Source organism: Rhinolophus hipposideros, assembly GCF_964194185.1.
Source record: "Rhinolophus hipposideros genome assembly, chromosome: 16".
Classification (NCBI taxonomy): domain Eukaryota; kingdom Metazoa; phylum Chordata; class Mammalia; order Chiroptera; family Rhinolophidae; genus Rhinolophus; species Rhinolophus hipposideros.
Window position 1 is genome coordinate 8,751,820 of NC_138062.1, and position 19,588 is coordinate 8,771,407.

At 33.0% G+C, this 19,588-nt stretch overlaps 1 protein-coding gene across 6 annotated transcripts in view; it reads left to right on the forward strand.

Annotated features, from left to right (window-relative positions):
- The window catches only part of LARP1B (La ribonucleoprotein 1B), a 93,527-nt gene that overhangs the window by 24,989 nt on the left and 48,950 nt on the right, over positions 1-19,588 (forward strand). For 2 of the 6 annotated variants that reach the window (XR_013995175.1, XM_081077178.1), the window contains exons 8-11: positions 1,481-1,625; positions 8,240-8,414; positions 13,175-13,347; positions 15,606-15,968. Coding sequence is in view for 5 of the 6 variants with exons in the window: in XM_081077178.1 (XP_080933304.1) it covers positions 1,481-1,625; positions 8,240-8,414; positions 13,175-13,347; positions 15,606-15,968 (856 nt within the window). In the remaining variant the exon portion in view is untranslated. Of the gene's footprint in view, positions 1-1,480; positions 1,626-8,239; positions 8,415-9,015; positions 11,927-13,174; positions 13,348-15,605; positions 17,933-19,588 lie in introns of those variants that run through there. The other 4 variants (XM_081077179.1, XM_081077180.1, XM_081077182.1 and 1 more) reach the window with 2 other exon arrangements.

Sequence of the window (19,588 nt, forward strand, 5' to 3'; positions counted from 1 at the left end):
ATGTGCCCACCACATCAGGTATTGAAAAGGGTGTTTCAAGTGTAACAAAAACTAGAATGTTTTATTTTTTCAAGACTTAGATTTTTTTCTTCTGCGTTAAAGAAGAGTAAATGATTTACTAGTGTTACTGAAATGTCAGTAGTATTTCACTGACTTCAGGGAGCTTTGCATTTTGGTAATTGGATAAATATCAGAGTATAAAGAAACAACTTGGGTACTTACCTTTCTAAAATAAGATATTTTTTGACCCAGTATAGTAGGTCAAAGCCAGTTTTCATTTATAGGTGATTATTTCTTCAAAGTTAGAATTTGGCTTAAATACTTTAAGAGTATCTTTAGTCACCAGCCTTACACCCAAATATATGAGCTGGTGTGCTTTCTCATAATTTGGCCCCGTCTTTGAAAAATTTCTCTGTAATTTGGAAACAGTATAGGATTACTAAAGTGTAGGACATATATACTATAACTGATGTCATGTATGTCTTTTGTATTCATTTTCCTCCATTTATCTTGTTCTGTCTTTCTGGAATCCTATTCTCATTTTTTATATGGAGGCTATAATTTAAACAGGTGTTTCTCAAATGCCATTATTAAATTTATTCTTCATATTTGTATCTTGGAACTTGCAGTTATGGGTTATACATTTTGTCCATTTACTTCCTTTCTGTACTTTCCTAGAAAAGATTAAAGTGCCTAAGCTTTTTCTGTATTTTTCGCCCCATGTACCTTGTGGTGTCGTAAATATTCTTTGTTTAATTATTGGCTGTTAACTCTTAATGTTTTTAATAGTTCTATCAAAGAAAGGGGGAAGATCTTGAATTGTTCAAATACATAATTGTATGTGTGCACCTGTGTCCCTGTATTCACTAAAGTTTTACTAAGCATTGTGCTGATCAGAAGTGCCAAACAACGTCAGTACTGTGTCAGTAGAAAACAGAACAAACTGTAAATCTACTCTATCAACTTAACAGAATACTTCCAATATACCATTCTTCTCAGTGATGGGAAAATGTTGGAAGGCACTTTGTTGACATATGTTTACTTTGTTATTTAGTTCTTAAATTAAGCAAGTAAAAGTAACTGTAATGAAAACTTTCACTTAATTAACTCATTTAAAAAAATTCAGTTATTGAACTCTTAAAATAAAATGCTGGTTACTTCTTTATACTTAGATAAAGGTGACCTAAATAGAAATTAGTGTTGGTTTTTGGAAGATAATCGCTATTCTAAATTTATTTCTACTTGGGGATGAGAGAAATTAACTCAGTAGTATTTTGCTGTTGTTTCTTACATTTGCCCTATCAGTGTTGTATTAAATATGTATACTAGTGTTATTCACAGATTTAAATAGTTTTTAGCTGTTGATATCATAAGCAATAGATATGTTTATTTCCTATTGAAAAAATGGATAAAATTTATGTTTATTTCCTATTGAAAAAATGGATAAAATTTATATTTATTTCCTTATTTCTTTTTTCAGTGAATATTACTTCAGTATAGAAAATTTGGAACGGGACTTCTTTCTTAGGAGAAAGATGGATGAACAAGGTTTCTTGCCTATTTCCCTGATTGCTGGTTTCCACCGTGTTCAGGCTCTCACTACAAACCTTAGTCTCATTTTAGAGGTAATTATTCATTTACAAAACAGTTACAAAGCAGTCTGAACTTTTTGTTTATGCTGTGAATCTTAAAACTTCTTCATAAAATAAAGTCTATTTTAAAATGTAAGGAAAAAAAATTTGAAAAGAATTTGTAGTTGACTAAGGCTTAGACTGCATCTCATGGCTTTTTTCCATTTTATAGAACTCAAAAAATGTGTAACCTTCGAAAACCCTCAAAAATTACTAATAATATTTCCATGTGTTGCCTTTTCCAGAATATCATGTTAATAAATTATAGTTTTTAGCCTTTTGTTTCTGATTTCTTTCACTTAGCATAGTGCTTTTGAGATTTCATTCATGTAATTTGTTCTTATTGTTGACTAGTATTCCACAGTACAGATGTATTGGAGTTTATCCATTCTCTTGTTGTAGACAATTAGATTGTTTTCAGGTTTTGGAGATTATGAACAAAACATAAAGGTCTTTGTGTGGACATATGTTTTTACTTTTGTTGGGTAAATATTGGCGATTGTGATTGCTTGAATGTATCGTAAGTGTATCTTTAACTATAAGAAATTGCCAACCTATTGTCCAAAGTGGATTTGACCATTTTGCATTCAACTATTTTGTATGAGGGTTCCATTTGAACCATGGCCTCATCAGCACTAGGTATTGTCAGAGTTTTTGAATAATAGGTATGTAGTGGTTTGTCATTGTGGTTTTCATTTGCATTCCCTAATGACTAATGATGTTGAGCATCTTTTCATGTGTTTATTTGCCATTGGTATTCCTTATTGAAACGTCTGTTCAAATCTTTTGTGTATTTTTATTGCAGTGTTTGATGTTTTTTAATAATAGAATTGTAGGAGTTCTTTATTCTGGCTACACATTTCTTTATGTGTATTTTAGAACTTTTCCCCCCAATCTTTGGCTCATCTTTTCCTTTTCTTAACATGCTTTAGCAAATTGTTTTGAACACGTGTTCCATGCTTTTAAAAATTGGCTATAGGGAAGTCTAGGTTTTCAAAACACTGTAAACTAGTAATTTGTTATTTGTTGATACATATTTAATTAATGATTTTTGTTTTATGAAAAAAATTACTTCAAGCAATGCTGTCATTGCATGTTTATAAATACTATTTAAATAAAGTTTCTGTATACTGTAATTTGAAGAAAAGTTAGGTTTTTTTTTTCCTGCAGTGCTTATTTTTAGAGCAAAATATTATCATTACGTTCATAATAGAATGAGTTTATTAACTACTGCCATTGTCTGTGCTATAGTAAAGATCCAGCTAAGCTGTCATTTTCATTGAAATTGATACCTATTTCTCCCACTCTCTCTGTACTTCTGTAGGAATCCAGTTGTGATTTCATTATTGTATGGTTTTTGGTCTGTTCTTATTCCTATTAAATCCTCAGGCACAATTTTTAGATCATTGATTACTGCCTTCAAAAACTTACTGTATTTTGCCAAGTATAATGTGCTCCTGTGTATAACGTGCACCCACATTTTTGGCCCAAACTTTCAGGGGAAAAAAATCTTCTGTTTTAATTCAAATTTTCATTTGTTTACATTTAGGTACTTGTTTTTTGTATTATAAAGGAATTTTAGCATTTACTTTTTCATATTATGGCACAAGAAATTTTACGTAAGAAATAATTGAACACAAGAACAGATACAAGGTATAAGAAATTTTATGTACTGGTAACAAATTTAAGATATTTACACATTGTAGAAGGCCAGGAACTCTTTGGTGTAAGTTCAACAAAACTTGATTATCATATTCCACAGTATTATTTTGCATTCAGATATCATTATTGATTTCTAGAGTTACACTTTTAACTCATAAGCATAAATAAAAGAATTAAAAACATTTATATAGATACAGAATTAGTACTACCCATGTATAATGCGCATCGTTATTTTTCCCTCACAAATTTGGGCAAAAAAGGATGCGTTATACACAGAAAAATACGGTAATAGCAATAGAGAAGGAATATTAAAAGACTTTGTGTTACTAATATGGTTTGCATTTTTGATACAGTAAGTGATGATACGGTAAGAAATAATACTGTTGTGAAATACAGAAACACATAAGCATAGTGATTTAGAAGAGCATAGGCCTTTATTCACTTAACATTCATCATGCACCTACCATTTGTTACATTGGGAAAGGGGTCCTTTTACTGTTAAGAATGTAAGACTTCATTAGGCTTTGCAATATAGACACTGATTTAGAGCGTGGACTTGAAACCTGCATTTCATCCTTGTAGGTCTGTGACCTTGGACAGTGTCATACTTCAGAGAGGATTCTCTAAAGTGGGAATTTTGACAACATACTTCATAGGGTTATCATGCAGATGAAATGTGTAATGACAGTATCTGGTACACACACTGGAAGCTCTGAATAAGAATTTGCTATTATTGTTAGTCTTTGAAGATGTACTTCTATTGATCACTTTCTTTTATCTTTATTTCATTTCAATCAGCTTTTTCCTGTATGCATTTGAATATGCTCAAATCTTTACTTAAAAAATATCAAAAGAAGCCAAATATACATTAGCTAACACCTGCCCTGGTTGAATTTGTCTATACAGCCAAACTTATTGAATCCATTTCCTTCTATTTAGCTTATTTTTTTTTCTATTTTACTTTGATACATATATTTTGTCATATGATTACTGTTGTAGCGACATTTATCTCTCCCATTAAACATAGTACCATATAGTTGCATATAGTTAACACTGTTCATTAGAGCTCTATGGTTTATTTAGTACTTGCTGCAAGTTTGTACCGTTAAACATCAATCTTGTTTCTCCCACATTCAGTCCCCTGGTAATCACCATTCTGCTCTTTATGAGTTTGACTTTTTTTGACTTCCACGTATAAATGATTATCATACAGTATTTATCTTTCTCTGTTTTATCTGAGCATAATGTGCTCAAGGTCCATCCATGTTGTCCCAAATGGCAGGAAGGATATCATGGCTGAATAATATGCCATTGTGTATATATGCCACATGTTTAAAATCTGTCTGTTGATGAGCATTTAAGTTGTCTCCATATCTTGGCTGTTGTAAACATGAGAGAACATATATTTCTTCAAAATCCTATTTTCATCTCCTTTGAGTATATACCCAGAAGTGGAATTGCTGGATAGTATGGTAGATCCTGCTTACTGCATTCTTGACTTTTGTTCCAGTACTATTTTGAGTCTTCCTTTTTTTGTTAGATCCAATTTATCCTGGCTCTGTAGCTAATTAGTTGTGTAGCTATTCAAATTATTTAATGTCTTCATGCTTTAATTTTCTCCTTATTTAAGTTGGGTAGATAATAAGTTACCATAGAGTATGAGAACTTAGAGGAATAATGAATATAATTCCTGTAAATTGTTTAGAACTCTGCCTGCTACTCTGATTTGGACCTTATTTTCCAAATTGGCTCACCTTGTGGTTCCTTAGAATTTGTGCTACTCTTTTCTCACATCTAGGTCTTTTGCATGTGCAAGTCTTTCTCTTAGTTCCAGGGAATACATCTATGTAGTCTAGCATTAGTAGTTATGCATAATAAATATTGTTAAGAAAAGGACCAAAATTAATACCTAGTCTGTAAAAATCTCAGATACCCAGAATATTGATTATACACTATAACTCATTGTTTAGGAGTTTAGAATTACCAAAGTTTTGTTTTAATTAAAATATATCTAACTCTTATCTCAATGCTTTCCTTATATTTGTGGATCACACAGTTTGTGTAAGAATCCTCTTAAGTCCTGAATCATGACTGTTTCACTTTCTGTTCTTTTTATTTTCTTCTTGAATTAGTTCCCCCCCACAATAGGGAATAAATACCCTGTGATTCAAAAGATACATAGTGAAACATTTCCTTTCCATCTTTCACCAATAGTAAACTACTTAAACCATCCTTGGTGGCAATCAGTGTTATTTCTTTTTTGGGTATTCTTCCTGGGGTAGTTCATATTATACTACATACACTATTATACCCCTTCCTTTTTAAAAACCAGCATATATTGAAAGAGCATTCAATAGCTAGCTAGTATATCTATCTATCGATCTATCTATAAAACTTTGAGTTACCCCCCAGTTTTTTCTTTTAAATTGAAGCATAATTTATACACTGTATATTAGAAATCATATAATTACAGATTACTTTCTCTGTGTATATACCTGGGTGGTGTCACCTAGATTAAGATATAGGACATTTTCAAATTCCCACGAAGGTCTCTTGTGGCTCCTTCTAGTCAGTACCACTGCTCTCCTCAAATTCAATTGCTTTTCATTTTTTTAAAATTTTATTTTTATAATTTATTAGTTAAAGGTGTACAAGACAAGGTAATACTTAGACGTTCATCATTTATATCCCTCACACTGTGAACCCTCCTCCCCCCATCTACTATCCCTCCGACCTCGCACCGAGCCATCACATTATATATATAAAATTATAGTTGGCATTCATTATTGTTTAGCTTCTGGTGTACAGAGCCATGATCAGGCATCCACAGTATCCCTGAGGTGGTCTCCCAAAAAAAAAAAAAAATTCAATTGCTTTTCAAAGCTCTCTCACCTGTTTTTTTTTAAACTTTACATAATGAGAATTATGTGTGTTCTTTCATATCTGACATTTGATCACCATTTCTGTTAGGTTTATCCATTGTTGGTGTATAGCAGTTCATTACCATTTTGGGGTAGTATTTCATTGTCTAAATATAACACGATATATTTTTCCATGCTTCTGATTTGGGTTCTTTTGAGTCTCTGATACTGTTGCGAACATCATTGTACATATTTTTTTGGATGGCTACATGTACTTATTTTTCTGTGAAATTGATGGGTAACTATATCTATATATCTAGATATATCTATAGATGTATCTATGTATATCTATATCTGTATATATGCTTAGCTTTTGTAGTCACTGCTGGACGTTTTTCCAAAGTATTGAACCAGTTAAAATTACCACTGCTGAGAGTTTGACTTGCCTCACATTCTGTCCAACACACTTGGCAGTCTTTTTCCAACACATTTTGAAATATTTAAACTCATAGGACGTTTCAAGGAGTTTTAAAATTCAGGTATAAATGTGACTTAAAATGAAGAGATCTTAGGTTTTCAGTTTTGAGTTTTGAAAATTGTATAAGCCCGCTCAAAACAACACGTAGTCTTTTACTCTTAAGATCTTCTTAGTGGCCCTTTCCAGTCAATCTTCCCCACCCCACCTCACCCCATCCCAAACCAAACCACTTTTCTGATTCTATTAGCATTGACTGATTTTTGCCTGTTGTTGACATTTGTGTAAATGGAATTCTTCTGTTTCCTGGCTCTTTCAGTTGTAGTTTTTCAAATTCGTCCATGTTGTTGCAAGATCTGGATGCTAGGTATACTGGTTTGTTACTGGGGTGCCATTGCTTCTAGAATGTTCAGTGGACAAAACTAGAATATGTTATTAATAGAAAAATAGGTCACCAATTCAAACCCCTTACTGTAGGCTTCTTCATCATTTACTTTCGTATTTCAGACTCTTCTCTTTCAGTGAATATCCTGATTCAAATCAAAAGATTCTGTTTTTAAATAATTTTTAATACTAATTATAAAGTAATGGCTGATTATGGAATATATAACTTGAGAAATTAGTACTATACTAATACTAAGGACATACAATGTAATATTCTTAAAATACATATATGTTCTCCAACAAAAATATAACAAGCTTTAATTTTTTTAAAGTAGTGTTATGTAGAATTTTTTATATTCGTATTTTTAATTTCTAAAAGGTAAGTACCCTTGAATTTTAGTTAAAATTCAGATCAGTGAGGCTTTAATTTCTACTTTGAAGACATTTTGTTCTAGTTTTGCTTTATTTTATCCTTAAATTACAACACGGGTATTTTGGGGAAGCATAATAGGCCAGTGACTAACACTTTTATTAGGGGACAGATAATAAATTATTTGAGTTTTGATATTGACTCATACTGACTCAGTGCTTTTTATTAACTTACCATAGTCCCCCCTTTGGGGGATGTCGACCAAGGTCCCAGTTGATGTCCAAAACTACGGATAGTACCGAAACATATATATTGTATGTACTATGATTTTTCACACTTAAAGGAAGCACTTTACAGTTTCTCTATGGCATATCTGAATTGCAGCCTCACTACTCTTGTGCTTTGGGGCCATTATTAAGTAAAATAGAGGTTACCTGCAGCAAGCACTGTGACACTGTGACAGTAGATCTGATAACCCAGATGGCTAACAAGTAACTAATGGTCAGGGTGCATACGCTGGACAAAGGGAAGATTTACGTCCTGGATGGCACAGTACTGGCTAGTGTGATATTTCACACTATGGAACAGCGTGCACAATTTAAAATTTATGAATTGTTTATTTCTGGAATTTTTCATTTAATATTTTCAGATCACAGTTGACTGTAGGTAACTGAAACTGGTGGAAAGCAAAACCACAGATAAAGAGGGGACTGCTGTACTTTATTTTTTTGAGCTTCAGGGTCCTCAGCTATGAAATGGGTAATTTTTACAATTTTTACGTTATTGGAAGTATAGGATGTGCAATTAAAATTTTTTCAATGAAAGTTATTTAATAGCTCAAAATTTCTATTTATAGGCACTGAAAGATAGCACAGAAGTGGAAATTGTGGATGAGAAAATGAGAAAAAAGATAGAACCAGAAAAATGGCCAATTCCCGGCCCTCCTCCGCGTAGGGTGCCACAAACAGACTTCTCTCAATTGATTGATTGCCCAGAGTTCATACCAGGCCAAGCCTTTTATTCACATACAGGTAACAGCTTTTCTTCTAGAGCAAACAGCATAACAGTGGGTTATTTGGTACAACTTACCTATTCTTTTTTTTAAGTTTATTAAGATCAATAGGAAAATTAAAGCTAATTAAATGACTTTTGATGCTCTAAATTCTATTTATATTGCCTCCCACACAGAGCTATAAAGCAAATAGGGATTTAAGATTTACGAATGAAGCTCTGCTGTGTTTATTCTTAAATTGTTTGTATATTTTATCGTGTGGAGTTTCTACCTATTTTCTCATAATTTTACTAAATGATTATAGATACATTGTGCTAGTTTTCCCCTTGTAAGCTTGGAATAGTCTAGTAGGATTGGAATAGTCTAAAAGTCTTATACATAAGAGTGGGGTAAACATCGTTTAATTTTGTTACCTATGTGCTTCAAGCTTGTCTTGAAAAATAAAATGAGATGACCTATATTCTAATGTTTAATTGGGGTTCTCTTATGAAGTTACGATTACAGATTAAAGAATTGGTATTTAGAATTTCCAAAAACTGCTTTAATGTTAGATTTTCTTTCCTGGATCATTTTAAAGATATTCCCTCTTGGGAAAAAATGTGTGCTTAAACTTTTTTCAGTCAGGGTGATGATCTTCTGATGCTCTTGGATGTCATTTGATCGGAATATGCAGAGGAATAGGTGACTCACTGAAATATCATTATAAATATTGGAACAAATCGTGCTGCAGAAATGAAAGCAACCAGACTTCCTTCTGTGCAAGAATGTCTACTCCCAATTCCTTGTGGAGGAGGTTGGGCCAACACTACCGTGGAGAGAAACGCCTTTGTGATCGTGGATATAAACACCTTTGTGAGGATGATGAGAGACAGACCAGAGGACTGCTGTTTTTATGTAGTAGCTGCCCATTTGTGTGTATCATGTGCTCATGTTTGATTGTATCTATTAGATTAATTAGCCTGGGCTGCTTGTGCTACTTTTATTCACGGTGGTAAAGTTAATTATCATTTGGGAAATATTAAAAGATTCTGTCTTTTCCTTCCAGACTTATGTATGAACTTGTGTCAAGATAAGTAAAGCAGAAATAGAGCGGCTTGAGTGGCATTTCCCAGATTGTTAGGCCCTTTGCTATTTGATTTCCATTAGTGTACATTGTATAACTCACATGTTGTCATCATAATTCACATAGAGTATAAGATTTATTAATGTGGACACTAAGGGATAAGAAATTTAAAAAATGAACAAGAGTATTTTTTCTTCACTCTTTAAAATGTATTTTTGATACACTAGTATAAGCCACCTGCCATCAATAAAGCCCTGATGGACAGTCTCGCAGATATTTTTATTTAGCGTTTCTTTGATTGTCAGCTCACTGTGCTTCGCCTAGAAAGCAACTTGAGCACGTGTTTTAAAATTTGAAAATAAATGACTTTTAGGTTTTTAAATATATATATATTATGTTTGATTGTATCTATTAGATTAATTTATTGTGTACACTTAGGGTCCAGTATAACATTTTTAACTTGCTTATGAACAGGCATTAGGTGAATTAGATAAAATAGAAACTACTTTTTCCACAAGGTATGTAAGATAGGTCAGTCAGATTGGTAATGCCTGTCCGTTAGCCATTTATGCATTATTAATGAAATTACAGGAATAAAATCACGATGTTTTGTACATTTTTGTGTTTTTTAATATACACTCATTTACATGCACATACATATTGCCTGAAATAAATCAATGTATATTTAATGTTAAAAATTTTACATTATTTAGATTTCTTTACACATCAGAAACTAGATGGATAATGAATGGCATATAGAAAGATGGAATGTTCTTAGAGTTATGCTGATTCACATTACATCATAGGAATAATTATGTAAACTAAGTCTTTTCCTATGAATCCCCAAATTTCTGATCTTAATAATCCCATCTGATAAGAAAGCCTGTTCCCTAAATTCAGAGAACAGTATGTCACCAAATATTTTTAACAGAAATAAGGCATAGGAAATGGAGATTATTTATCTGTACCTATGTGTAGAGAAAAGTAGTGAAATTTTTATCTATATCCTTTTTATTCAAATTAGAAGACCTTAAATTTCAAATCATAACCCTTCATGTATACTTTCTGAGGGATTTGTGTGGTAAAATATTTAAACATTTGGTCCTTTTCATCAAAGAAATTAAAATTTCTATTTTTCCTTCTATGGAGCTTGAATTGTCTAACATGAGTTGACCTTTCTGCTGAACGGAGGACCTTAATGCACCAGAAAAGGTTGATTATGGTAATGGTAAGGTGTTAGTTTTGAAATTTAAGTTTTGCAATTCTATGGTTATAGTATTGCACTATCAATCATAAAAGGATTTCATTCACCAAAATTGAGAAGTCAGATCTCTGATAATCTTAATGCTTTTGTTTGTTTTGGGCTTTAAAAAATGTATAGGACCCCTAATGATTGTTAAATAAGCTTTGGGATTTCCTTTGAAAAGTTGATCTGTGAAGTATTATTGAATGTACCATACTTAAAGTATATAATCCTTTTAAAGCAATCTACATAATTACCCAGAGCCGTGATTCAGGGTGGATGAAAAAGTCATACTAGGTAGATATCGTGGAATGTATATATGGTGATTTATCTCTGGGGAGTCATTTTGATAACTTTCAATTAATGAAACAGCAAAAAGAGTTTTTTTTCTATGTGCTTACAAACTAGAAACCGTGTCAAAGTATGTGTCTTAGTTTTTTTGTTTTTTTTTTGTCTATAAGTTTAATGTGGAGTAATCCAAGTCCTATTTAAACTCATTTGGTCTTGGAAGGTTAGGGCTTTAGTAAAGTTTGAAATTTTTTTATTGTAAAACAAGATAGAAAATCATATAAAGTGTATGTATAGCCTAATTATAAGATGAAACCCTTTAAAACCTCCAAGGCTTCTAAATTTTCTTGTCTTACCGAAATTCTTTGGTATTTTTATGTCATCTAATTTATAAGCACGTGTTGTAAATATAGCGAAACACTTCATGGTAGAAACATTCTAGCTTAAAGAGCATTTAGAGATGATTATGTAATAAACTTAAGTAGGTATTTAAAGATTAAATTTCTGTGTTAAAAATAGTAGCAACTTATTTCCCTAGCATGTGCCAGCTGTTCTAATCATTTATACATGCACTGTGCATAATGGTAACTTATTTAACTCTCTCAGTGCCTTGAGTGGTGGTTCTGAGTCTACTTTTAAAGCTTCATTCACTGCATGAACATAAATGATTCAAAGTATTAGGAATAGGGTTGTTTATAACTAATAATACAGCCCAACCTAGTATTTTACTCATGCTTCTTTTTGGATCAAGTAATTGTACCATTAATTAAGGAAGTGGTAGAGCAGCAATATTCAGTAGGAATATATTTGCTACACTTGTAGTCCTAGTAATTTTAATATCTTTAAAAGCTACAAAATGACTTGAAACTAATATTCTATGTCAATGGTAATTGAAAAATACATTTTTAAAAATAAAAAACCAAATGAAATTAATTTTAATATATCTAAATATTACTGTAACATTAGTGTAAAAATTATAAATCTGTTTTACTTTTTTTGTACCGTGTCTTTGAAATCTGATGTGTATTTTACACTCATCCTGAGCACATTTCAGGACTAGCTACATTTCAAGTGCTTAGTAGCTCCATATGGGTAGTGGCTGCTGTATTGTACAGCATAGTTAGGGCTTTTTCTGTTATGAAACTATATTATTTTAAAGTAACATAGTAATCTGGTGGTTGAATCCTGGATCTAATTATACCTCCATGGAGAAAATATTCATCTGATTCTAGCATATAGTAGGTAAAAGTAAAATCTTGGAATATTCTTAAATCCAAACTCCTGGAATGTGACTTTACATTTTCATTTAGTAAATTAAAGGATTCTTGTCATTTATTTCAGCTTTTCTTATGTAATAGTGAACTTTGCAAAATTCCTAAGCAATTGGCTTTGAGGAGCAAATAATGATGTTTAGAATTTTACAGTATACATTTGTTTTCAAGACACTTTTTTGTCCAAAGCGAGTCCGTATTGCATTATAACTTAAATATTCTTTGAGTTTTGGAAATTTATAAAGGGATCAATTTGGAGTTTACTCATAGAATATATCATTACTTTGATTAAAAGATAGTGTGGAGAAAGGCATTTTTAATTCCAACAGTCTTGAAATGTTTTAAATGTTATTGTCAGGGCAGTGCTTTTTAATGATAGGACATTCTATTCTTTATTCAGTATAAGTTAAGTGGGAACACTGCATTTAGGTAAACCTTGTTAAGTAAGCAAAGGGAATGTGAAAAGTAAGAGCAATATCTGCCTTAGTATGAATCCTAGCAGAACAATGGAGGACGGTTTTTGCTTTGAATAGAATAGGCATTTAATCTAACTGTAGCTTAATAGCATTTGAGATTCCATAATTTCATTATAATAGATTTAAATCTAAGATTTCATAGAGAATTGACTCCCAAATACATGTATTGTCATAATTAGTAAGTGACTCACTTTGGTATTTGAGAAGTTTGAATGGATGGTCTATGGTAAGGGTTGGTGACATTGCTTGTTTTTATTCTTTGGTTTCACTTGAATACATCTTAAAGGTAAGGTCTTCAGGTTTGAAAATCATTGGAAAGATTCTAATTGAAATTGATTTATTAGGTTTTTGTGGAAAATAATCAAGCCCAAGGGGGAAAAAGTGTTTTGTAAGTAATACAACCATTATTTTAACTATAGAACTAATTTAAAATTTTAGAGTCTGCCCCAAATTCTCCAAGATTTGGAAGTCCACTGCACCCAAAGGAAAATACTGACACAAGTAATCTTCAAGCAATGTGTAGAGGTTTGTCTACCAGTTTGCCTGACTTGGACTCAGAACCTTGGATAGAAGTAAAAAAGAGACATCGTCCATCCCCAGTGAAATTGAAGGTAAACTGTTATAAACCAAGTGAAGTGATAAATTCTAGTTGAAGAATACCGTGTTTCCCAAAAATATGACCGGGTCTTACGTTAATTTTTGCTTCAAAAGACGCATTAGGGCTTACGTTCGGGATGTCATCCTGAAAAATCATGCTAGGGCTTATTTTCCTGTTAGGTCTTATTTTCGGGGAAACACGGTAAGATCAGTGTCTTTTCTGTTTGTCAGATACATATTTAAATTTGGAAAAGTTTTTTAAAAATGTAATCATTGGCCTTCAGTAAGAGCTTTTGGGTTATTCAGTAGTTGAAAATTATATAGTGTCAGTTTTTTGTATTATTTATTTCTGGACTCTGATTTAAGACTCTTTTGACTTGGGCTTTTTACTTCTGACTAAATTTGAATAATTCAGTTTTTTAAAAGCTGACAGTCTTTCTAAATTTTGAATTTATAACCCTGCTATGTTATTTGTAATCTTTTAATTATATGTAAAGTTCTAATACAAGTAACTATTTGTGAAGGGTACATACCAGGTTTATATATGTTTTGGTGGAGTAATGTACAGTAGGAAAGGGATAGAGAAATGATTTCTTGGTAGCACATGAGGGAGTGATATGGGTGTGGTTAGGAAACAATAGGAGATACCCTTGTGGTAGAACTGCTATATTTTTGGTTGTTGGGTATGCTCACTTTCCAGTGTGATTAAAACTGCACTGATCCAGAGTACACACACAAGTGAGTACAAGGAAAGCTGGGGAAATCTGAGTGTCAGTAAGATCTATGGGTTATGTCAGAGTATCTTGTTTGTGATGCTGTACTATAGTTTTGCAAGATAAGATTGGGGGAAGCTGGGTAAAAAAATACATGAGATTTCTATTATTTCTTACAACTGTATGAATGTACAGTTATCTTAAAGTATAAAATTTACTAAAAATAAACTTACAAACAATGCTCCTCAAATGATTCAAATATTGAAATAAGTTCTGTAAGGAAAAAGTCACTAAAAATAATTGGGCCTAGATGTGGGAAAGATGAAGAAGGCTATGAGAATGAGGATTATGAGGAACAGGGCTCTTTATCCCTAAGATCAAAGCATGGAGGATTTAAGAGTTATTTTCCGCTAAGGGTACAAGGGATACTGATGTTTTGCCTCACAAGTGGGCATTTGGCTGTGTCTGGAGACATTTTGGGTTGTTATAACTAGGAGAGTGCTACTGCGTCTTGTGATTGGAGCCCAGGGAACATCCGGCAGTGCAGAGAACACCCCTTTCCCCCACACGTGACGTGCATGCGCGCTCATGCACACATACCCACACCCCAGTTATCAAGCCCCACATGTCAGTAGTGCTGAGTTTAAGAAACCCTGATCAGGGCTGGCCCGGTGGCTCAGACGGTTAGAGCTCCATGCTCCTAACTCCGAAGGCTGCCGGTTCGATTCCCACATGGGCCAGTGGGCTCTCAACCACAAGGTTGCCAGTTCAACTCCCGGAATGGGTGGCGAGCTAAGCCCCCTGCAACCAGCAACCACAACTGGACCTGGAGCTGAGCTGCGGCCTCCACAACTAAGACTGAAAGGACAACTACTCGACTTGGAAAAAAGGCCTGGAAGTACACACTGTTCCCCAATAAAGTCCTGTTCCCCTTCCCCAAAAAAATCTTTAAAAAAAAAAAAAAGGGTTTTCTAAAAAAAAAAAAAAAAAGAAACCCTGATCAAAGGTAACTTTAATGAGCAATGGTAGTTAACTGTAGCATCCTTAATTGTTACAGGAGTTTTTCTTTCCCCCCTTGTGGTCGTTTTAAAAACCTAAAGCAGTTTTCTGAGACAAGATTTTCTAAAGATCGTGATTAATTTTTATATTTGTCATGGCAAACCTGGACAACTAGGGAGGACAATGTCCTGGACTCACAAAAATTTGTACCATATTTCATTTATTTCAAGAGCTACATTTTTCCTCCATAAAGTCTCCATGTTTAAACATCTATTTTAAAATAATGGTTTGTCTTCATATTTATAATATAAGTACCATTCTAACTCTAAAGTAGTCTTTCTTTTGTTACTCAACTTTTTTTTTCTTTAGTGTTAAACTTAGTGTTTATCAATTACTTTACTTTTTTGTTTCAGGATAATAGTGACTTTGTATTCTTTTACAATTTGGCTGCTAAACTAGCCATTGAGAATACAAACTTGATATTACTTGTAACATCGTTATGTGACATTTATATTAAAAGTGAAAGAAAATTTATGTAAAATACCAATTTTTTCATTTAGGAATCAGCTTCTCTACCTGAAGAGGCATCAAATGAGCTGTATCCACCAGATGAACAAGAACAAGAAGAACTTGATTTTTTATTTGATGAAGAGATGGAACAAATAGGACAAAAAAACACATTTATTGATTGGACTGATAACGATTCAGATTATGAGATTGATGACCAGGATTTAAATAAGATTTTGATTGTAACTCAGACACCACCTTATATGAGAAAACATCCGGGAGGAGATCCAACAGGAAACCACATGACTCGGGCAAAAATTACATCTGATCTTGCTAAGGTTATCAATGATGGCTTATATTATTATGAACAGGATCTGTGGATGGAAGAAGATGAAAACACACACAAAGCTGTAAAGGTAATTGTTTCTGGCCAGTGTCTTTCTGCTGATACTTTGTTTTGATTATATGTTGTTGCTTATATTTTCCAAAACTTGAGGTTTTATTTTATGAAATTTTTAATATAAATAAATTACACTTAATTTTAAAAATTTCCAGAAGCATATCTGATAGTCAAAAACTGAGAAATTATTTTATTAAAATGGTAGTGAAATAAATACTTAAATTACAAAAAAAAATAGCACTCACTGACTATAACCCTTGCTTTCTTGAGGTGAAAATAATAAGGTCCTTTCTCATAAGAAGAAATAAAAATTGAAGTTATGGACAGGCTTAGTTTATATGCTCATTCCTTACCTGGCGATAATCAATCACTTCAGCTATAGGAGTGGGGCTTCAGAGTGGAGTTACTTTTGTTGCCTCCTTCCAGCCTTCTAACCTTAGTATAAACTAAGCTTGTGCATGCTCTATGGTAGTGGAACTGGTTGTGGACAAGTATAACATTAAACTGGCTGATTGTTTCGCATTGCGCAGTAATTACTATAGTGTTAGGGTGCTATTTGAAACCTTGTTCTAATTTTTTTTTACTCTTGCATTTTACCTCACATCCTGGTACCTACAAGTTACTAAGGTAAAATATGAGAGTGCCAGGGTAGTCTACTGGCCGTCTGCATTCTTTTGATCAAATTTTAATGGTACAAGTAGGGATTAAAAGGGATCCTTTTCTGCTATTCAGTTGATTAGAAAACCCCCAAAATACTTGTTTTTGAGGATAGAATAATGAGGGGGAAGTTATATAACTATAATATGCCACATATAAAAGAGATCTTGGTCAGTAGTACAGTTGTAGAAAGAAAACCTGGGCACCTAGTGGTTGAATAGAGGGGACTGGCTGTCCATTGGGGTTCATGTCATCAATAAAAGAAGTATGCTTTCCTTTTTGGCTCTTCATTTTTTTTTTTTCCTTCCTGGAGTTTCCATCATGATTTCACCTTCTTACCTTCTGTAGTATTTTTTGGAGACCTTGCCTCAGGGTATGGTAGCTTAGCAATGACTTAGCTACCTAAGTTCTGTGTCCTGCTGTGAGATAGGAAGTGTTTTTGTAGTTTTATTGGTTGAAAGTCTTTCCTTGTATAGTATTGTCACTTTATTTGTGATACTTGAGTTTCATAAATCGTATCTAACTTAAATCCTTTTTGGAACAGAAAGAAAGATGGAACTAAATATAACTAATACTAGGTTAAAATTTCACTCCATTCCCTATCCCTCTACCATGCTTTGTTCTTTACCATCTATCATTAAGTATATTGCACTTCTTTTCTGTTTTTATCACATGGATATAAGGTCTATGAAGATAGGAATTTTTGTCTTCTTTGTACACGATTGTGTCTCCAGTGTTAAAGCAGTTCTTGGCACGAAGTAGTACTCAATTCATATTTCTAAAAATGGATAAATGAATTACGAATTAAACATTATGAACTAACTGAAGTAATTTGACCACTGTGTACAATATTGGTTCTGTGGGAAAATGTTTCTAGAGTTACAAATAATGAACTTTCAAACCACCTTGAGAAACATGCTATTTGTAAGTGATTATTTATTTGTTTTAACAAAAATATAGACGATAATTAAAAAATATAGACAATAATTAAAAATATAGACGATAATTAACTGTGAATTGAGTTAATTAAAATCCAGCATCTATTTTATCAATTAAATATTAGGAGAAAGTAGTCTTGGCTGTATGACTGTAAGCATTAGGGTGTATTCGTATGTCTTATTTAACGTAATCCCTACGTACATTCCTACCATCTAACTTATTCCTCTTATTTCTAATTCTGTACTCAACATGTATCTGATTAGAATTTTACTTTTCCTGTGCGTCTGCTTAAAGGGAGAGAAATCAATCATTTAATATATGTTTATTAAACTCCTACTATGTGCCAGACACTGTGCAAAGTCCTGGGCATGGAATTGGAAGATGACAATAGTGTCTCTACATGCCTGGTTCTTACAAATAATTGGCAAGGCAGACATTAAAATAAACCCACAGTAAGTATTTAATCACAAAGTATGATAAATGTTCTAAAGGAAAAGAACAAGATGTTTTTGGATTGTGTTGTCAGGAAATGCCTGTGAAAAAGTCACAAATACAGTGAGATCTGAAGTGTAAGTAAGACTGAACCATGCAGAGAGCGGATAAATCATACTCAAGGAATAGGGAAGAGCAAGTGTCAAGGATCTCATGTGGGAAAGAATTTGGTATATTTGAGGAACTGAAAAAAAGAGTGAACTTACAGTATTATATAAAAGGAAAGATATGGATATATAGGCAGGAGTCTGATGATAAGGTTTTATGGGCCATGTTAAATAGTTTGGAATTTATCTAAAGTCCAAATTCAGTACCTTGAAGGGTTTTACACAGGCAATGGGACATGATCTAATTTTTGTTTTTAAAATCACTTTGGTTAGTATGGCAGTGAATGGATTTGATGGGGAGAAGAGTGGCAGAAGAAAACCAATCAGGAGGCTGTAAAAGTGGTCCAGGAGATGGACATTGGTAATTTAAGGTAGCAGAGGAAATACAGGAATGGGAAGACCTAGATCTGAGCCTTGAGGAATGATCATTTGGAGTTGTATAGGAAAGTGGTGTTGTGGAAATCAAGAACTGACTTCAAGAGGAGAGAATACTCAGATGTGTCTGAAACAGAACAGATCAAGTTAGATATAAACGAAAAGAATGCCAAATTGATAGGATAGTTTGGTGATCATTTCTGACTTTGTAAAGGAGTTTTGCTAGATCCAGAAGCTATGTTGAATTGCACCAAAGAATGAGTTTGAGTATAGGCTATTTCTGGCATGTCCTTACTGCTGAAGACAACTAAAATGACCCTTTAATAGATGAGGAAACATCTACTTAAAATCTGTGAAGGATCTGCAAGGTAAGTTGTTACCAGAATAAAACCTTAGAGAAGTGAAATATTGAAACCAATTTTTTCCTGGAGACCATTTTGGAATTTGGGGAGTTTGAGGAGTTCACGTTTGCGAAAACCTCCCAAAATATAGGGGTAAAAGACATAAACATTGGGCACAACCACATTTGGGGATTCCAAAAGAAGTCATATTCCCATTAAATTGGTACCCAAAAGAAATACACCCTCAGTGAAAGAGATCTTACTTTCTCATCTGTTCTAGGGGACTACGAAGAATATTTCCCTAGTTGTGCTGAGTAGAATAAGGAGGGGGAAAAAATGTCTTACAAGTTTTAATCATGCACCCAAATTCACACTTTCTGAGTGACTAAAATAACCGCGAGTCATAAATTTGAAGTGATTGTGGCCCGTTAATTTCCCAGAAACCTAGCAGAAACAAATGAAGCTTTTTTGTGAAGACACTCACCTTTATCCTTGATCTCAAAGAATTTACTCAAAGTATTTTATAAGAGAAGCCAGCAACTCACACAATTAATAATCAAACAAGAAAATAAGGTACCACATGTGAGAATGAGCAAAAGTAACAGCCAAACCACACCATGAAATAATTTAGATAGAATCGTTAAACTGAATGTGGAGTAACAATGCTTACTAAAGAAGTGAAAAATATGTGCAGAGAAGAAGAAATTTTGAAGAATAACCTTCCT